The sequence below is a fragment of the Carassius carassius genome, chromosome 40 (assembly GCF_963082965.1).
Source record: "Carassius carassius chromosome 40, fCarCar2.1, whole genome shotgun sequence".
In the NCBI taxonomy this organism is placed as follows: Eukaryota; Metazoa; Chordata; class Actinopteri; order Cypriniformes; family Cyprinidae; genus Carassius; species Carassius carassius.
This window is the reverse complement of record NC_081794.1, coordinates 21,920,826-21,942,249: the sequence shown is the minus strand read 5'-3', so window position 1 is coordinate 21,942,249 and position 21,424 is coordinate 21,920,826. Positions and strand designations below refer to the sequence as shown.

General features: G+C 35.7%; 2 protein-coding genes across 4 annotated transcripts in view; one reads left to right on the top strand and one right to left on the bottom strand.

Annotated features, from left to right (window-relative positions):
- mbtd1 (mbt domain containing 1) overlaps positions 1-1,488 on the top strand; it is a 12,929-nt gene extending 11,441 nt beyond the window's left edge. For all 3 annotated transcript variants that reach the window (XM_059532594.1, XM_059532592.1, XM_059532593.1), the window contains one exon: positions 1-1,488. This exon is cut by the window's left edge and continues 1,735 nt beyond it. The gene's annotated coding sequence lies outside the window, so the exon portion shown is untranslated.
- Positions 1,489-2,824: 1,336 nt separating this feature from the next.
- nherf1a (NHERF family PDZ scaffold protein 1a) lies at positions 2,825-21,213 on the bottom strand. The gene is made up of 6 exons (XM_059532591.1): positions 20,487-21,213; positions 10,787-10,957; positions 7,495-7,648; positions 6,605-6,648; positions 3,698-3,814; positions 2,825-3,623 (listed from the first exon to the last, which is right to left on the bottom strand). The coding sequence occupies exons 1-6, from the start codon at positions 20,940-20,942 to the stop codon at positions 3,468-3,470; spliced, it is 1,098 nt and encodes a 365-aa protein (XP_059388574.1). The 5' UTR covers positions 20,943-21,213; the 3' UTR covers positions 2,825-3,467.
- Positions 21,214-21,424: the final 211 nt, after the last annotated feature.

Below are 21,424 nucleotides of genomic sequence, written 5' to 3'. Positions count from 1 at the left end.
TCAGGAAACGTTTCTCATCGACTTCTGCTTTATTTGAAGACTCGCAGCTGTTGCTTCTAAGATCATCCGATTCTACTTGGTTTCCGATATTTGAAGCCCCTGACAAATGTGACCATGTCGTTGTTTCCCTCTGGTTCATCTTTGCTTGCATTCATCAAATGCTGAGTTCATTTTGTAAATGGTCACCCACATGTTGTAGTTAGATCCATGTTAAATTATGGTTTGTTGTATAAAGATCCAATGTATTTTTTTTTTTAACAGGTGGTGTTTTTTTTTTTTTTTCACCTTTCTCTCTCTCTCTCTCTCTCTTGTTGGGTTTTAACAGATGTTTGTATTAAATCATTATAAATTGGTTTATTTTTGTAGTCATTTTTGGGTTTCTTCTGTAGCTGTTGTGTTGTAGCATGTGAAGTTTTCCAAATGTAAGGCACTGTCGTGTATTTAATTTGTAAAAGTCAAACTGGGACTTCATTGCTACATTTTACATTAGCAACCACATCGATATTGTCATGTTCATACTTCTTCCTACAATGCTTATTCTTCATGAAAATTTGCATTATTTTCAATGCCATTGATTTTCCTCATAAACCCCATCCATAGCGTCAGGATTTAGGTACACACTGGTTACGATCATACTTGCCAGCTAATTTTTTTTAAATTATTATTATAATAAGACCAAAATCTAAATCATTTGCAATTAAAATGACTGTTGAGGCAAATTTAGCTGCTACCCTCAAATGAATTTAAGCCCTAACGCACAACTTCACCTTTTTAAGTAAACACTCTCTCGTCAACAGAATTGATGCCTTATCCTCTGTTATGTTTTTTCTCTACACAAGTAAAGCTATTGAGTCAAACATAGAGAACAGAATACAAAATATAAAGAAACCGATGTTGTCCAGTAGAGTGATTATCAGTGCATGCAGCAATGTGAGAATCTTATGAGGGCCAGTGTTGTTCTGGTCTCGATACTAACACGGGTTTTTGTGACGTCCCCTCTGTCCTCAGTAATCACATCATGGTGCTATATATATATATATATTTGATAAATCATTAATTAGGTCTATTAAAAGAAGAATTAAGTCTGTAATTATAAGTTGGAGAGCTGGTGATTATAACTTCAGATCTGTATTTTGGATACAAGTAGCCGAAATCATTTGTTATAACAATGAAAAAAAATTAAGAACTAACATTGACCCTCATAGTATATAGAGGTGAGGGTGGTGGGTTTGTAACTTTTTTGATAGTCTGTATCTGGTCTTTGCTTTATTTCTGATGATGATGATGTGTTGTGATATGGGGTTTGATAGCTTATATGTATATAGTTCAACTGTGGGGTGGGGGGGGGGTGCTTTTGTTGGTTGAATTTTATGTTAATTTGTTTACAAGCATTTCAAACTGTTTCCGCATGGCTGTGAAAATGTATCTGTTGAATTTGAAAAAAAAAAAAAAAAAGAATTTTTACACTGAATTAAAAATGATACTTAAACATTTACCTGCTGAAGTTGGTTTCTTTTCTTGGTACTTTTTTTTTAATTTATGATTTATTAAATTTTATTAAAACACAAAGTGATTCTTGAGTACCATTCTCCTAATCTTAATTGATTCAGTTCAGTTGCATAACTGTAAAATTCATCAGTCGTACTGTATGTACAGTATGTACGAGTGTAGTGACAAACTCCTGTGCTCCACTGCATTTTGAACAAACGAGACACACAAGAGTAGTGTTTTACATGTTTCACATCTGTGTGTAGTACGTGGCTAATTATTTTGTTTTTTGCAATGTTACTACACAAAAAAAAAAAAAAAAAAGGTTTAAGAAGTGTTTGCTTTTGGAAGATGTGTGTGTGTGTGTATGTGTTTTGTGTATAGAACAGGAGTGCCCAATCCTGCTCCTGGCGATCAGCTGTCCTGCAAAGTTCAGCTCCAACTTTAATCAAACACACCTGCCTTTAATTTTCAAATGATCCTGAAGACTTTAATTAGTTGCTTCAGGTCTGTGAGATTAGGGTTGGAACGGAACTTTAAAAGCGGGACAGTCGCTCGTCAGAAGCAGGGTTTGGCACCCCAGGTGTAGAGTTTTGAGAAATGAAGCCATAGTTTCAAAAACTGTAAGCATTTAAAAATAAGGACAAAAATGCAAATTACAAACAACAGGAAAAATACAAGAAACAAATTAAATAAACAGTGCTTTATTTATTTATTTATTTTCAGGTACAGACTATTTTACCAGTAGCATTCAAGTTAGAAATGCTACAGAAATTAACCAAACGTAAAAAATAAAATAAGACACCGCATAGTCTCCTTTGTATGAATTAAATATGCAATGATTCTTACTAAAGATACTAATTAATCAGTAAAGAGCAATGAGTGATTTTCTCATTTTCTGCTGTTTGATTATCATGAGCAACACTTGAGCAGCAGGTTTATTAGGCTGAAGCTGCTGTCACTTTAAGACCTAATGCACAGATCAAATATGCCAAATGCTTAGAACAGATGCAACTCATTAAAATGCTGTCAAGGAATAGTACCGTTTTTAACTGCAGGGTATTGCAATGCTTTTCTGGCATCGGAATATCATATGTATAAATATAGTCATAATAGACTGGATTTTTTTTTAAAAATGTTATCGTTTATACATTTCATTACTTTAATTAAACATTTACCAAAAAACAAAAAGTCTTATGGAGTTACGTGAGCATTTGCTATGAAAAAGAAAAAATACTGTGGATGATTTACAAGTAAACATATGCTTAAACGTCCAGTACTCCCTCCCGATATTACCATGCGCTGTATAAAAAGAACAGTACATCCACTAAACAAGCACTTTAAATAAAACCTTTAATGAGAAGGTTTATCAGCCAACAGTATCAACTCAGTCAAACGCTATCATTTCAGTGGTTAATGGGTCCCAAACCATAAACAGCTCACATTTACAAAATTCAAAGGCTGCACAGTTTCTACACTTCATGTTATGAACTGATCATAACCACACATACCAAAAGAAGAAAGAAAAATCAATGGATTGTTGCCGCTCTTAAAGTTACTGAAGAAACTCATCAGACACACAGCACCTTCAAAGGGCCATCAATACTGCATCAGTAGAACTATAAGCAAAGTAAGAGAATATACAGGTATGTTTCAGATATCATTGAAGCTTTTTTCTTTAAAAAACATATCTATTATAGACTGTATATTATACAGTAATGTTAAATCATATATTTCATCTTATATCAGTGAAATAGAGGTAAATCAAGTCAAAAGTTGATCAATCAACAGATTCAGAAATCACAGAGCCAAAATAACACTGGTTTAAAATATACATGTGAAAGAGTTTCTAATTGTGTGCAAGTGTACCGAAAGAGAGAACAAAAGAGCAGAGATGCATGAGGAGACAGATGATTGTAAAGGGGGAGAGGAAGTAAAGAAAAACATGAAAAGAAGTGGGTGAGAGGCACAAAGGAGGCTCAGAGGTTGCTGAAGAGCTCGTTTCTTTTGCTCCAGTCCATCTGTGGGGCTTTCTTGTTGGAGCGTTTCTGGTGAGCGCGTTCCTTGGCCTGCTGCAGCGATATGTTCAGAGATACTCCTGCGTCATCACTTGAGGCCTTCGCTTTTGGTTTCTCCTGCAAACGTTTCATGATTTAAATGAACATTCTACGTTAATTTCATATACTCAAGACTGTGCACAGACACAAACCTCTGGTGCTGAGGTGCTGGCCGGAGCTGCAGAAGAGGAGGTGTTGGAGGAGGTGCTGGAGGTCGACAAACTCATAGCTACTTTAGGCTTTTCTTCCTGGGTCGCTTTTCCATTCACCTACAAAAAAAGCATTGACATTGATATAAAAACGATTAAAAACATTAAAGGCCTGAATGCACTGTTAGGATAAAAGCTAAATGCATAAATTTAATGTAATGCATTTCTTTCTTCTGTTGAACACAAAATTATATATTTAGAAGAATTCAAGTGCCCTTTAATTGCAGTACAAAACACAAACCCCTAGATGGACCTTGAGCTTACAGTTCACAGTCTGACTATGGGCCTGTCCCAACAGCCACATTTGAGGTCTTGACCAAGTGCATGTGACAGGAAGCACACACACACGACTGTCCCAGGTCTGATAAATACCAAAGCTAAATCCACACTATCTCTAATTGCACTTCAGAGCATTATTTAAGGCTAAGTGTATCCCATTACAGTGAAATCGTGAGATCCTGAGGATTACAGCCCAAGCTAAGATACTATATAACATTTTGAAGTAAGATGTTAAGTGTTTATTGGTGTAGAAATGACTGTGTAAAACAACTGGAAGTGCTTTATTTTTTAAAAGCACCACAATTGTATTGTCTGTTACACAAGAACTACTGAACATTTGTGACCCTGGACCACAAAAAAGTCTTAAGTCACTGGGGTATATTTTTTAGTGATAGCCAAAAAAACATTGTATGGGTCAAAATGATCGACTTTTCTTTTATGCCAAAAATCATTAGGATATAAAGATCATGTTCCAAAGAAGATATTTAACAAATCTGTTACCGTAAATATATCAAAACTTCATTTCTGATTAGTAATATGCATTGCTAAGAATTCATCTGGACAACTTTAAAGGTCATTTTCTCAGTATTTCGATTTTTTTTGCAACCTCAGATTCCAGATTTTCAAATAGTTTGTCTGATCCTAATAAACCATACATCAATGGAACGCTTATTTTTTTAGCTTTCATATGAGGTATATATCCCAATTTTCGAAAAACTGACACTTAAGACTGGTTTAGTGGTCCGGGGTCACGTTTAGTTTTTTCATTTAGGTTTGCGAAGTATTGGAAATCAAGATGTGTGATTAAAGTTCTTTAACAACCTCATTTGCATTTGTGCAACACTGTTTTGTGTGTCCCATTGGGTAATTAAATGTTCTACATCCACATGTGGTTTTCATGTCCACTTGAACACCAGTAAAATACATGAAACATCATGTAAGTAACAGTTATATATAACAGTGATTTCTTTTCTCTCTGTCTGAACAAACTACAAACTACAATAATTAGTAGGTTGGAAGGCACTAAGAATACTAGATCTTCAATCCAGGTCTCCACACCATGGTTTTTATACCATCACAAACAACTTTGGCCAGCAGACATGGGAAATCTATGATAATGTGAGATTTTCAGTTAGTATGATTTTTTAATAAGGCTCTCATGCTCACCAAGGCAAAACAGTAATATTGCGAAATGTTATTACAATTTTAACTTCATTTTTTAAGTTTCATTTCATCCCCTTATGGTTTACGTCTGCAATTTCAGAACAACTGATATAAACCACATACTTCTCTGAAGTAATGATGGATTTACAGGATTTAAACTCTCTGTGCTGTCTACAAGAGTCAGGAGTCCTTTATCAGAGCCAGTCAAACATCTGAGGGTGAAAGAGTATCTGAGAAACGCCGGCAATACCAGGTTTAGAGTTTGATAAAGTCACAGATGTTTGTGTTGTGTGAAGAAGAAGAGCTTCCCTGCACACCCTCAAGATGTTTTATTATCTACTAGCAGATCCCCGGACATGCAGAGAGCTTCCATTAAGTTGGCGATTATCTGCACCGGGTTATCATTCTCTCACAGCTAGTCTAATCTAGCAGTGGGAAGACTGACAGAGAAGAGCTGCTGGAGAGGAACCAGGACTCAGACTCGGATTTACCTGTTTAATCCCATCACTGACGCTCAGACACTACTACACTTTATCAGCCTATCAAATGTCACTGTGTAAATTTAGCATGTGCAACTAAACATAGCACATCACACGCCCACTTTTCAAGACATTTAATGGGTCACCAGAGCTAATCTGGATTAAGTGATCAGACTCCAAAAATTAAGTACTTGTAATTAGATAAAATTACATTTTAAAATACTACTGTTACTTTTTTATGGATAACATAATTAAATACCATAATTTTATGTTATTTCAGGTTTAAGAAGTATTCATCCCTGCATCAACTAATGATGAGCACATACATTTTTTATCTGAATTATCATTCAGTATGTATTTCTATGTCTTTGAAGGCTTTTGTCTATCAAACACATTAAAAAGCACAAAATCACAAACATTTTTGTTTTCTGATCTTCTTTCACCTAATGTACTTTAAGTACCCCTGAAATTGTAAAATAAATATTTTAATATTGGTTATGGTCACATGACATCCAGGTAAACAAATCAAATGTTTGATTGATTTTAATTTAAATTTGTTTATGATTTAATGTATTATAAGCTTTACATTAAATCCCCTGCAGTTCCTTCATTTACCCCAGCTGGGGAAACCTTGACATAATATAATGTTTAATTCACTTCATGTTCTTCATAACAAATAATGAAATATATTTTCTTACTATTTGTATTTTTTAATCAGGTCAAAAGTAATCTAAAAGTAGTCTGATTACATTTAATTAAATATGTAATGTAATGATTGTTACAAACTACACTTGTTGTCATGTAACTTGGAATCAGTCTTAATTTACCCCCTGTTTGTGTCACATGCGTGTTTGCTCAGCACATATGAAGACAAGCGGTCAGAACACATTTAGTCTTCTGAACAATGAGCAACATAGATGTTCCTCACCTGATCTTCTGCATCACGGCTGGAAACAGACTCTGGGAGAGGACCTGAGGACACAGTGACAGACAAAGATCAATTCATTCCATTTTTATGATTAGATATATAATTCAAATGCAACTTGGGATTTTTTTTTTATAAGATTCATGATTACAGTCCATCACTATTATTAACCAAAATGCCATTGCCAAAGGGTTTTAAGTCACAGTACAATGGTTAAACATTGAGTTCCTTCCAAGAAAAAAAAACAGGAAACAGACAAAAAGCCTTTATAGAATTGAATGTGAATTGGGAAACATGGCTGTTGTGATTGAAATGATGAATAAAATATGTGTGTGGCTGCAGCTGTCCACATCCATTCAGTGAGAAATGGAAAAAAAGTCCAATCATGTAGTTTTGGCAATCGGTTTCTCAGAAATCAACTTTTTTTTTTTTTTTTTTACTATTTCACCAGTTGCTTTATTACCTTGAAAAAGTCTCCAGTGAAGTACCACATATATTATGTTGTGCTTCTTTGTGTCATAGTGGGGTGGCTGGGGCGCCAACATGAGTCTTTTGCCTGTCTGGCACATTAAGTGTGAGGGTGACTGATTCCCCCATTTCTCAAACTGTTTCCATGGTCCTGATCACCAAGACAACATGCTGGCAGTGCGCTGTTGACTTTGGCTTATTCTCTCATGTACAGACAGTGCCATCGCAGGCCTCGAGTTGATGTTTAACCGGCAGTCTGTTACTATGTAAGAGTGAGTGCATAACATGGTGTGAAATGTTTGACAAAGTGAACAAAGTTGTTCTTGATCAGCAAAACCACACTTACGGTCAAGGGTGAGATGAACAGAAACCCACTTTGCACATAAAAAAACCCGCTATAGCTGGTTCATTTGTTACGCTTGTACCTGTGAGATGATTCTCAGACGGAAGGACACCACAGCTTCTGAAGAAGGCGTCTGTCTCAGGATCCACCACCAGCATTCTGGTCTCATCTCCTCCTGCCTTGATGGCCGCCACCACCTCTGAGTGATGCATTGTGTGCACAGGAACGCCATTCACCTGCCGAAACAACAGACGTGAATTCAGACATTTTGACTTAAATTTGATAAGGAAGAGTTGTGGAAATGCTGAATGTTTTCATTCATACTGATATATCTGGATATTTAAATGAACAATAGTTTCTCTGGATCATTCAAAGCATGTGGCTGCAGTGGTCAGAATTTCTTATTCAATTTAATTCATTGCTTTACGGTAATTTAATTTCAATGCAATTTAATTTAACTGTAAAAACACAATTATATTAAAATCTAAGTTAAAAAATTAAAAATACAAAAAAATTATATCTTTTTTTTTATTTGTTGATTAGTAATTACTTTTTTACTAAATTTAATTTATTCCTCTAAGGTAACTTCATTTTAATGTACCATAATTAAAATATAATTCATTGTAAATGTAAAAATATAATTATATAATTTAAAATTAAATTACAACAAATTGAACAAAGGAGAATAACATACAATAATTAATAAGTATTTTTTAATTCTTAATTTTTTATTTAATTTATTGTTTTAAAGTAATATAATTTCAGTGTAACATCATTTTGATTGTACTTAAATGTAATATAATTTAAATGTATGAATATATAAATTAATTACATTTAAATAAAATGTGTAATTAAACCATAAACTACATTTAAAAACTCTAAAAATATCAACTTTAATTTAACTCGTAGTTATTACATTTTTTTTTTACTACCACTTTTTAGTCTCTTTACTTCATTATTACTAAATTGGCACTATTCACACAAATGCAGCTAAACTAATATTTTAGCAATATGTAGTATAACATAATATTTATCAGCAAGCAAAGCAAATCTCCTTTCTCTTTCTTCTATTCATTTGAAGTACTTATGGGTCAATAGAAAGTCTAATCCCACGACCATGACTTCTCTGGTTCACAGAGAGGAGGCACCTGAGAAAAGACTGAGGTTCTGTTGGTCTATCCCACAATGCCAGAGGCTAAGGAATCTGCGTGGGAGATTCAGGGCAGGAGTGGGATCTTAGGAATGCAGATCCCACTCTCCCGTTCTGCAGGCAATTAAAACACAGCGGACAAACAACAGCCCCCTTATGTGTCCTTTAAACAGTCCTATTAGACACACACACACACACACACACACACACACACAACAAGAGGCCATGCTCACAGAACAGGGAAGCAAAAAGGAGAATTCATCTGAGCAAGTGTGAACCACACTTGTGCTTGTGAACAGGCACAGCATGTTTTTATCGTCATGTTCAGGTAAAGCCACGTGACTCCACATGATGCCTGACATTTAAATGTCTCAGCACTCTGGAATCTGAGATGGAACGCGGGAAATGGGAGTGAAACTAAGAACGGGGATCCTGAGTGTGTGAAAACACTCAGAGCTTTAAAGAACGGCGGCTGAATGAAGTCAGTGTTCAAAGAAAAGGGTTCGGTGGCATTCTGAGACGAGGCTTTAAAATAAAAAATGTTCGTAGTCAGGCCGAAGAGGACCAGATTTGTGCTCAGGGTTCACAACTGTGTCAACCAGCCGCACAACCAGTGAAACATGATTACTTCAAATGTGTGAATGAAATTTAAAACTGTGAAAAACACATGATCACAGATTGAGTTACAAGTCAGCCAAAAACACTTAACCATTACCCTCAGAACATTTATTTAGTTACTAAAGTCAAGGACACACACTGAAAATCTTCTTTATATCCAAGAGTGATTCCCCTGAAGTCACTCCCAAAATTACGATGACTGACATAATAACACTTGACTGGAAAACAGTGACGCATCTCAGATTTGCTTTTAATGACATCATTGGTATCTGTTCTGTACACAACACACTGTTGCCATTAGCTGAAGCTTTCAGGAAGGAGTTCAGTTAAAGAACACACTTCACTCTTGTAAATAACCAAACTGTGAACAGATTAGGATTAAACACAAAAAGAAATTGGTCTTTTATTTCTATTTATTTGTTTAACCTCACTTTCTTCATTTCATTGACCTCCTTAACATCAGGTATTTACATGCGTTTAAACTAGGACAAAGCTGAATAAATATATATTTGTATATAGAAAGAACACAAACGGGGCCTTCTTTGAACCGTTTTAAGACCTCTATCATATAGCCGTGGTAAGTGGATTAAGTCTGGCCTTATATCAGTGGTTTGATAAAGATATGTGACTCTGAGCTCTCCTCAGGCGTTCAGTAATCCCAGCACTCCCAGAGAGACAGTAATTACACCAGCCACTCCTTTACTGATAGATAATAATGAGATTAACGCTCTGGAAACACTGTCCAAAACGCTCAGGCATTTACAGTTAACGCTCTGTTTAAGTATAACATGCGCAAAATACCACTCTGGCTCTAAAATTTGATCTTTAATCATTCTAACGTTAGTCATAAACAGTCTATGGTTAGGCTAATGAAATACATTATAAGGTGGGAGAATTTCAATTGAGATTATCACTAAGTGTTTTTTAATGAATGATGCCAATGGCAATATCTAGAAAGAAGGATGGCCGCTGGCTGATATAGCATCACTATATACATAATACAATGTATAACAACCCAATACATAATAATACATTTACAGAAACTTTACACAACATTTCAGAAATTAATCAAAAAAATATGCTACACAGTATTATCTCGCGTCTCCGAGATGAAACGGAGCTGCTCGTGTGTGAGCAAATAGATAGCCTATTGCCGACCCGCCTATACTAACATGCTCTTTAAATAACAAAGAAAAGACATTGCACCAGACTTTAGACCACGTTTGAGTTGGTCTATGGCGCAGTCTATTTTCAGATCCTTAAAATAGCATTGCGCCAGCAATGCGCCTGAACACACCTCTTTTTTAGATCAGTACGCCCATGGGTGCACAAATGGCCGCAAATGCATTTGTTAATTAAATGACGTGGCGCTGGACGGTAAAAGGCGAACGGCGCCGGACTGAAACTAGCAAACACACTTGCTCTGCGCCTTGCTTCGCATTGCATCGGGTGTATGATAGGCCCTGTCTTATGCTCACAAATATATATATATATATATATATATATATATATTAATACAAACATATATGTAGAGAGAGGCACTATCTGAACACAAAAGTTTATTACCATACATTCCTGAAGTACACACAAATATGGTGTATTATACCTCCACTATTTTATCTTGGGGCCGAAGTCCAGATTTCTCTGCTGGGGAGTCCTCATCCACCGCCCTGATGTACTGGCCAGGTTTCGTCTTCTCTGTGTGCAGGTTAAAGCCATATCCGGTGGCACCCTTCTTCATGTGACAGAGACGTGGACGCAGCTCGTTCTTTGATTCCTAAGAGATAATAACCAAGGAAGGAAATTACGAAAACAGCTCATACAAAACAGTCCAAAACAGACAAAGCAGAATGTATAATGGAGAACATTTCAAGATATCAAATACGTATACATTTTTTGTCAATCATAATAAGATACATATCTTTCAAATGTAAACTACAGCTAAGAAGTTTGTACAAAGCAACAATCCTAATTCCCTTCACTGCTAGGACATTAAAAAACAAAAAAAAATGTGCATGAGACATATTATAATGTATAAAAGAAAGAACTTCTAAAAAGCAAAGCCACCCACCCCAATCGATAAACAATAGCTGAACAAGTCACCTGCTTCCTAAAACCTTCCACAATAATCTGAACAACACTTTCTAAATAAAACCACAGAAATGTACAAAATCTACAAAGCAATCGTTTAAAAGTGAGAAATAAACTTTATACCATTTCAAAGAGGATTCAGTACATCAACATCCCGAGATGAAGCACTGAAAAGTAGAAGTAATGAAACTGACCTGTCATCTGTGTACTTCCCTCTTTAGCAAACCAGCCTATAATATATGGCTGAAATTATACAAACAGATAAGAAATCAAACATATACCTGCTGTGCTCACGGACATATTGATCTATGAATCAAAAACATACATGAGCTGGCAAAGTATGAAAACAAATAGAGAAAGACATTTGTTCACGTTTATTATAAAATTATATTAAAATAATATAGTTTTAGTGTTGTTTACAGTCCACTCTAACATAGTTATTGTTGATATAGGCCAATGTTTTGGCTTATGTAGGGCCCTATGAAATCCATTTGATTTTTTTCCAAATTAAAATTTTTCCATTTAATTTTTTTCTGGATTCCGTTTTTATTTTTTTGTTGTCTCTGTTTTAATGGTTAAATTTAATTGTAAAAAGCATTTCTACTTAATTGAAATCATGAAACCTATACAATTCAACAGCATTTTTTATAGTTTAAGAAAAATTCAATTTTTAAGGCCCTATGAAATACATACATACATATATAAATATATATATATATAATTATATATGGACTATTTTAATATATATATATATATATATATATATATATATTTTTTTTTTTTTTTTTTTTTTTTAATCAAATTTAGTTTTATTTTAACCAAATTCTGTGGATTCCATTTTAATGGTTACATTTTAATAATTTAAAAGCATCTCTAAATAATGGATTTTATTAAAAACTAATTTATTAATTATTTTCAGAAATACTTTTTTAAATAGAAATAATTTTTTCTGGTAAATACATTTCAAGGAAATATTCCTTAAAAATAATGTTTTAATAATAATTTTATTATCATTACATTAAGTTACATATTTCTGTCACAGTTTCTTCTGTTTAAACCAAAAGTTAAACCAAACTTTTTTTTGACGGGTTGATGTGAAGACCTTTAGGTTTCTCTGTTTATGATATGTCTGTTGATGATAATAGTTTTTCTCGAAAGAAATGGTAAAAATGCTCATGAAGTGGCTCTCAGAGCAATTCTAGAGATTATATTAATGGGTTCATGTACTCTTATATTGAGGTGGCAGAGGCTGAAACAACTGCTTCATTATTTGTGAATTAAATGAAACCACATGTCTGCACCATTTATTCATACAGAGTCACGCAGAACATGCAGGATTTCTATTTAAATTGTTTATATTTTTTGTGTCCTAATATTCAGAGAAATTAGTCCATATTGCATTTTGGTTTAAGTCTACTGTCTTACTTTTGATTTATTCATCCAACTGCAAAACAATTCACCACACAGGTAAAGTGTGTCAAAAGGTGCTCATGATAGTCCAACACTGGCAATACCAAGACAGCAGTACAAAGCTGCACTGTACAGGCTGCATACAGTTCTTCCCGGGAGGCTTGCTCTTCTGGGAAACCGGATACTAGTGCGGAGTGAAGGGGTTAGGACTAGGGTCACTGAATGTGCTTGACACGATTAACAATACCAGCTCTTCAGAAATCACTAACTGAGGGCTATCCACAGGTCACAGATACAGCTGACGAGGACAAAGATATCCTCATTGCTGTCCCCCAAAGAAAACGTGCCTGACTGTAGCCACTAAAGAAAGGAAGAACTCTTCTAACAGGAGACTATGCAAAGGCAAGACCTATCTGAGCTCTGATTAGCATAGGCTTAGCCAGCAGAAGCCATATGTTATGCTAAGAGTTTAATCCCTCCTGCTGAACACAAGGCTGCAACTGAAGAGCTCTGTTCGGGGATAGTTTGTGGACGGTGTGTGGCAAAGTGGTTAAAGTAAGGCCTGGTAATCAGAGCCATGAGCTATTACCAGTTGTGGCCTTGATCAAAGCACTTAACCCCAGACTGCCCCGGAGAGAGCATCCCTGTAATAAGTGTACTTTAAGTCACTTTGGATAAAAATGTCCGCTTAAAGACTTACTGCTCACTATAGAGACGTATGGTATCTGAATGTAAAAACATGTATGGAAGAAGGCCATGTGACATAAAAGATACTGTATGGGTTTTCCTCTTTAAGTCAGGACTATTTTTATATTTTAAGTATTTAAACAATAGAAACAAACAATGTACATAATAATCAAAATGCTTTCATCCTGAGCATGCCTCAAAGTGAAATATTATTGCCATTTAGTAGAATATGCACATCCAAAATTTACTAAAGCAGGTGCTTAGATGAAATGCAAAAAGACCGACACACTGTTATGTTTGCTCCTAAAGAATTTTTTATAATTTAATTAATTGCAACATTTTTACCTGATGAAGACCGCTTGTGGTTGAAAAGGTGCAATTCATTAAATTATAAAAATCTAAAAATAGCAAAATGGATGATTATGTTTATCTGTGATGCATATATGAGTCTGACAGTTCAGATAAACCAGATTTGTGAAAATATTTTTTTTCCAAAATATAGACCATTATTTGACCTGATGAAGACTGCTTGTGGTTGAAACGTTGCAATTTATTAAATTAGAAAAAAAATTATTTGGGAGCAAAAAACCACAATGGTGATACAGAAATGTATTTCTTTTCAATGTCCTTCACAACAATTTGAAGTATTTTTCTAGCTTAACTGTGCTGGATGGGTTAGCAAACAAGTTCTTGACTTTAAATACTCACCAAACTGGCAAGAGACTAACATCAGGTCTTATTTCACCCAGCAAAACTGTAACGTTCCTGCCAAAGTGTTGTAGTCACATCTGACTATGTTTGACAGAAGGTTCACAATGTCCTGGGAGGACTGGACATACAGTCAGGAATATTATACAATGTTATCCGCTCTCTAGGTGGGTCTTTCATAAAACACATGTGACAGTCAAAATGTTTTTAAATGCCTCTGATACTATGCACACAATTAGACACCGAAGATCACTCAGCATGTACTAAATGATACACCCCTGCTGTGATAAGATATACAAAGCTGCCTGATAAAGCCATAGACTGTATCACTGTATTGGTTCTTCTTGTTTCTTCATTCCCAATTACATGCAACCTCTGCTAACTCTTCCGCCCAAGGACGCCCTTTTCGTAAGCAAATTTGGGTTGGAAAGTATGAACTAAGCGGATTAGATGATATAGTATGATATGGAAATCATGCTGCATTTCCACCCAATGAAAAGCAAAAGCAAAAGAATGCAGCGGATGAGGAGAGCTGATGTCTCTGGCATATCAGTGTTTGGCCGTGTCGGGTGAGAGTAAAGGGAGAATTGTGGGAGTGTGGGAAAGGGCTTGGGTGTGGACTGCTATCTCCGAGAAGGGTTTGGCAGGGCCCCACACATTCACAATGCAAAGATGAAATCATCCGCTTTGATAAGATTCCTGGAACACTGAACTGTGATTTTATGAAAGAAATCTTATCAAATCCACGTGAAGAGAAGGACACACAAATGAGAGATGCATATGATCTAAGACATATTGAGGTGAATGTCACAAACTCTGTCGAGAACCAGTCTGGGTCATATTTCATCCCAAAATCCCAAGAAAAGTAAAAAGAAATTATATTTGCATAAGGAATGAAGCCTGTTTTTAGAATTACAAATTCTTTGGTATTGTGACATATTTTTTATGACAATAATAATTCTCATTATGTAATTTGAAAAATATTCTTGAAACTTGAGAAAAACTAAAAAACTCATTGTAATACTTGCTGTACTACCTTAATGTATACTGATGAAAAAGGAAAGAAAAAAAAAAACATTGTCACAGTGCAATGCTCTTAAATCTGCCTTCATATGCAAACTATTTTTAAAGGTGTCATTGGTAAATAGCTTGTTAATTATGTATGTTCTTATTTGGTAAAGTTTAGGTTAGGAAACAAAACAAAAAATAGGCATTTGGCAAGAGATGTGGCAAGATATAGATGTGTCTGATTACTCATAAGAGCAGGGGTTTAATTTGAGAGGATCTGCTTTGTGAACAATGAGATATGAGGAAATAAGCCTATCATTTATATGTCATGAAAGCATTCAACGGAACTAGTTTCTAACAATAAACTAGCATTAAACTATGGCATGCTATAAAACAGTACATGATGAGAGCCTGTGATCTCTTGTCATTATGCATGAAACTCACAGAGTTCCTTAACGGAAGTGTAGAGTTCCTTTATGGAATTTACTCTTCACTAAACATTCTCCCTCTGGGCCTCCTTTTGCCTTTGGGTTATTCAATATAGGAAGCTGAAGTCAGCAGAGGGAATAATTTTCTCCTGTCCACAGCAGATGTAGGGTAGAGTCATTTTAAACTACAGTATCTGACAAAGACCTTCATTCACTATCAATCCTCCTGAGAGTCTGCGTGACATAACATGAACCCGTGGCACCTGTGGCCTTCAGAGTATTGGCAAAGAGATCAATCAATGATTACAGAGAAAAACGAAAATGTAGCAGTAACTTTTAGACTTATCTCTCCTTGACTTCCCACATAGTGTGTTCTTGTTTTTAAGCAAGTTCACAAAAGGAGACATTTTGAAATATCGCACTGCTTCATCTTTTTCAACCATTTACAAATGTGAACTGAAGTGTCCAACTTCAAAAAGAGTCCAACGTTGCATAAAGTATCATCCACTTACAACAGTACAAGGTCAGCAAGGTTCAAAATGGACTAGACTTCATGTGACTTTTAAAAAACAAACATTGAGACAGTTTTCTTTTGTGTTCCACTGAAGAAAGTAAGTCATACAGGTTTGGAACGACTTAAGGGTGAGTAAAAGGAATGATGGAATTTTTATTTTTGGGAACTGTCGCATACCATTATGTAAACCTGTTTTTCATGAGCCGAGAGTGGAAAGGCCCGAACCTAACCCACTTCCAGCTCACTGCAGGCTTCAGTGAATCCTCCAGCAGCCCTATAAAGATACTACAGATCGATGATACAAAGGTTAATGACTTTATAGCTCACTTTAGTAACTCATAATCTTGTCCTTGGTTTGCTCAACTCTTAAAGGACTGGGGTAGGGTTGGTCAAACATGAACTGATGATTGAAAACAATAATTATCCTTAAACATAACCTGGGCTGTCCAAGTAAACAAGCTTTATTTAAAACCTACATCATGTGATATACTGGCATATTGGTTCAGGCAAACGCAATAAAGGAGCATTTTTCTAATAGTATGATGCAACATTGATTGCATGAATGTGAAGATGAGCAGATCTGGGAAAGAAAGCATAAATATATTTACAGGCCTGAGGCTTTGGATCCAAGATGTGCGCTTGCAAAACTCAACAGCCAATAATTAACCTGTAGAGATTTGAAAACTGCCAACCAACAGCAAAATACACAGCCATGTAGCAAGAGCAGTGAGGTGAGGACTGATATGACTGGTATAACTGCTCGTGTCATTTCAAAATGCAACAGACCACAGCCGGAAAAAAGGCGATCTTGTAACCAAGGAAGTGGTTAATTCAAATGTGTGAACATCCCTCCCTCTCTCGCAGAGTTAGACATTCAGCTTGAGAGACTACTTTTGAAATTTTTAGTGGTGAACATCTAGAGAACGTGTGGCTGCCAAACACACCGTAAGATGTTGTATTGTTTCTGCTCAAATGTATTGTTGTCAAAGATGAATTTTTTTCTTTTTTACAGGATAAAATGTAAACTGCTAGGTTGTTGTGATGCTAATTGTGAAGTAAAAAAAAAAACAATCCCATGATATTCAGGCATATGGTCCCTCAGTGATTTATGTTTATGGTAAAAGTAAACATTTGTGGGATTTTCTGTCTATTTCATCGACTAGCAGTCAAAAATCCCACGTGATTACTTAGAAAATAAACAAGAAAGCTCTGCTCAATAAGCTGTACGATTTGAGGAAACATTCATATCCATAGCACAATAGAAATCTACACATTTAGAATTACAATTTTCAATAATAATCTTCAAAAATAGACTCTAAATGGAAAAAAAGTGAGAAAATTAGCTGGGAGTATATCAAGGTTAAAATACATATGATATAGCAAGGACTCGAAAATGATTAAGACCACTTTCACCAGTCTATAACTGTAGCTGTATTATAAAACAATGGCATTTTTAACACTGGTGAAGTCTGGAAGTAGGCCACTTCAATCTTTTCATCATCCACTTAAAATGAGGCTAATCTAAATAATAAATAAACCACTGAATGGACAGCATAGTTCCTTTACTGCAAACACACAGAATGAAAAGCACACAATGCAGTGATTGATATATCATCACATGCTGCTTATTATAAATAGAATTTAAAGCAAACTATTGAGGACTGTCCCAAAGAAACACACCCTTTCTTTCCTCCCAACAAACCTGCAGTTCTGAAGGAACCGCTATCCGAATATGATTCAGATGTTTGCAATGTCAAGAAATATTCCAGACTCAGACATTGATCTAATTTTTTTATAAATTATCTTCTCTGCCTCTTTTCCATCATTTATTGTCAAACACAATGCGAGCAAGCTGTCTGGTCTTAGTGTAATCCTCTCTGAAAACTCATCTCAGTAAGTAAACAGCATCCCGCAGGGCACTGCCATCAACAACAAAGCTTAGTCTGGGTTTAACTGACAGCCGATCCAAGGATGTTCCCTCCAGCGGCTTTTCATTTCTGAATGATCACAGAGAGGAAGGATGGGACGCAGGAGGGTGAGAGGAAAACGACACAACAAAGGGACCATTCATGGTTGACTGAGGGCTTCAAAAACACTTCGATAATTGCTGGAAAGAAATGGGATTACAATCCATATTGTTCCAGGGACTCTAAATAACTGTTATTGAGCAGAGGCCTTCTCTGGTCCACCAAGGTTATGACGATTAAAGTTATTTCTAGCTCATGCTACATAATCAGAAAAGGGACTGATAAACACTGGCACTATGTAAAAGAATAACTAGCATCTAAACTGCACACTGGATATTTGCTTTTGCTGTGTTGGCACTTTCAGAAACTGCTTGCCTTCTATAGTAACTTATAACTCGATTTGTGTCTGTGTCATTACCAAATGTCTCTGAATAATCCATACTATTTGATCAACCGTTCATGTAATAGAGTTGTTTGCTTTATTAGGTTTGATCTTCTGTACACATCAGAATCTTTTACATAGGATAAAAGATCTCAATTCTACTCTGTGGCCTTCTTTCTCTCTAATCAGGCTTCTGCACCCAAACAAAGAGTAACTTTCCACAATAAACCCCCTTCAGTGCTCAAGGATCTCCAAGGCAAGGGATTGAAACTTTATTGGGGTCAGCTTAGTCTGCTGGCTTTTGTCCTCAACTCGAATAATTACAACTCAAGAAAACCATTAAGTAGCCTATATTTGGTACAACTGGTCATTTTATTTACCATCAAACTAATAGAGCTCTACTGAAATGTTGAAAATAGAATGGCTTTGATGTTGAATCCAATGACTTTGACTGAATGAAAATCAAATAAATGTGGATAATAGGACATCCTCTTAAAGGGATCTGTCATCATTTTCTCATCACCATGTTGTTCCTAAAACGTAAAAGAATACCTATATATATATATATATATATATATATATATATATATATATATATATATATGTGTGTGTGTGCTCATATGTGCGGAATATATATTCCGCACATATGAGCACACACACACATATATATATATATATATATATATATATATATATATATATATATATATTCCGCAGAAGAAAGTCAAATTTAGTTTAGAATGACATGAGGGTGAGTAAATGGTGACAGAATCGTAACATTTTAGTGGAGTATCTCGTTAATCACAGGATCAAATATTTGTCCCATGAAACAGAATGCTGCCCAATGAAAGGCCTTCATATTAACATCACAGGATTAAATACAGCTTTTTAGATTCTTATTACACAATTGGTGCAAATCACTTTCAGACCTTGTACTGCGTTACATAAAATGTTGTATCACATGAAAGCCATGCAAATGACCTATACACTCTATGTGGTTATGTAATCTTAAAACTTCAACAGTGGCAAATGATCAAAGAGCCCAGTCATGACAATCAATATGATGTGTAACTGATCTATGAGGAGAATTTGTCCACTTCTTCCTTATAGACAAAGCTTTTATCAGAAACTTATTATCAGTTATCATTTACTGCCAATTAAGAATACCGTCTAATAAGTAAAAGTGTATTGGTCATTTACTATGAATAGTATTAGTTTTATTTATTAAGTAATCAGGCCTGGAATTTGGTTAATTTATCTGATGACAGGCATCGTCCCCCAAAAAGCGGAAAATATGACTGTCCTCATGTCTGACAGGCCAGACTGGAAGCAATGTAAAACCAGTGATACCTTTGACGTAACACAAAGATTATCTGATTTGAAACATGTAAATGTCCTCAAACATTTCAGAAGGGCCGCACCTGTTCATTTCCCCACAAAACACTGTGTTGTTATGAGCACATATCCACAACAAGTGGCCTGGTCATTAAACAATGTGCAAATGAAACATAGGGAAATGTACAAATGAGATTTTCTGTGGAAAGCATGTCCTCTTAAGCTCTGCTGGGTAATATAATATTGGTAGGCTATAATGTTAGTATAATATTCAGTGATTTTTTTTCTGGATCAATTAAGGTATTCAAAATGTACACTAGAAAATGCAATTCATACAAAAACACTGATTAATTTATATGAACCCAAGTGTATTTAAAGCCCAATTAAAGTATTTTAGTTTAATGGTTACACCACTTGGTATTTTGAGTGACTAAATCGTAATTTATGTGGTGGAAAAGATTTAGGCCTATAAACATTTTTGTTTTCAAAATGAAACATATATGTATGAAACATACATGAATGCATACATATAGATAATTTATAAAACGTGTTTTAAACTAGGTTTTTTAAAAGAAGTATCTAATTTGTAATGATATCTCGAACATCTTTGTTTGACATTAACCTATATAGCCCTACACATTTACTATGAATATTATGAAGTATACTGTATGACGACATCTGTGAAACTTGACGCACGTGGAGAAGACTCAACTTGTTCGCAGCTTAAAATCCAAAATAAGTGATGGAGATTTGCTGATGAAAGCTGATGAACTCACCTTGGAGCTCACGCTCAGTCTATCCATGCGTATGTCCCCATTTGTCTCCGGGACGGGGGTGGGCTCCCTTGGTGTCCCGTTCTTTATCTCCTCTTCATGGTCCGATTCAGCACTGCTCGGTATCGGTATCCCATCAGTCACATACTCTTTCTGGCACTTCAAGTTGTGCTTCTGCAGCAGGTTTGCGGTCTCTACGTCCATCACGATGAGCTCTAGTTTGCCCGTGATGTCTCGTATGCGGGACACAACCTGTTGATGCTTCTCGTTCTCCACATTCTCCCCGTTCACGAACACCAGCTTGTCTCCGGCCAGCAGACCCGCCTCGGCGGCAGGAGAGTCGGCTTCCACATGCCGGATGAACTGACCTGGCTTGTTCTTTTCACCGTGGAGATGGAAACCGTAGCCGTTGTCCCCTTTTCCTAAGACGCACAGCTTTGGCCTGAGGTCGCTGGACATTTTGAAACTTCAAGACTTACACAAAAGCAGCAGTCCGGCTAAACTGAAAGTTGGAGGCAACAACGAAAAGTAGTTATGTGAAGAGAAAAGTCCGCGCCGCCCACTAAGCAACTTCACCGTGTTGGAACACTTTAAGTCAAATCGCAATTTTCTTTGAAGAGTAGACAGTCAGCGCTTCACGGACCCGCCTCCTTCTGTTCCTCTCACTGATTCGAACTTTCACTTGTCAATCAAAAGAACGTCACGCGAGTTCTCTGGCACAGTTTCAAAGGGGCTATGGGTTGTAGGGATGGGCGATACATATTTTGTTTTGATGCTTTTAATGACCAGTATCGTCGATATTAATACAGATACGATACTTCTAAACTGAACTTTTAGATTATGAAATGTATTTAATTATTATGAGTACAATGGGTAATAATACCTACTTAACTTTATATTTGAAATGCATTTTAACATTAAATAGTCCTTAATTGCAACTT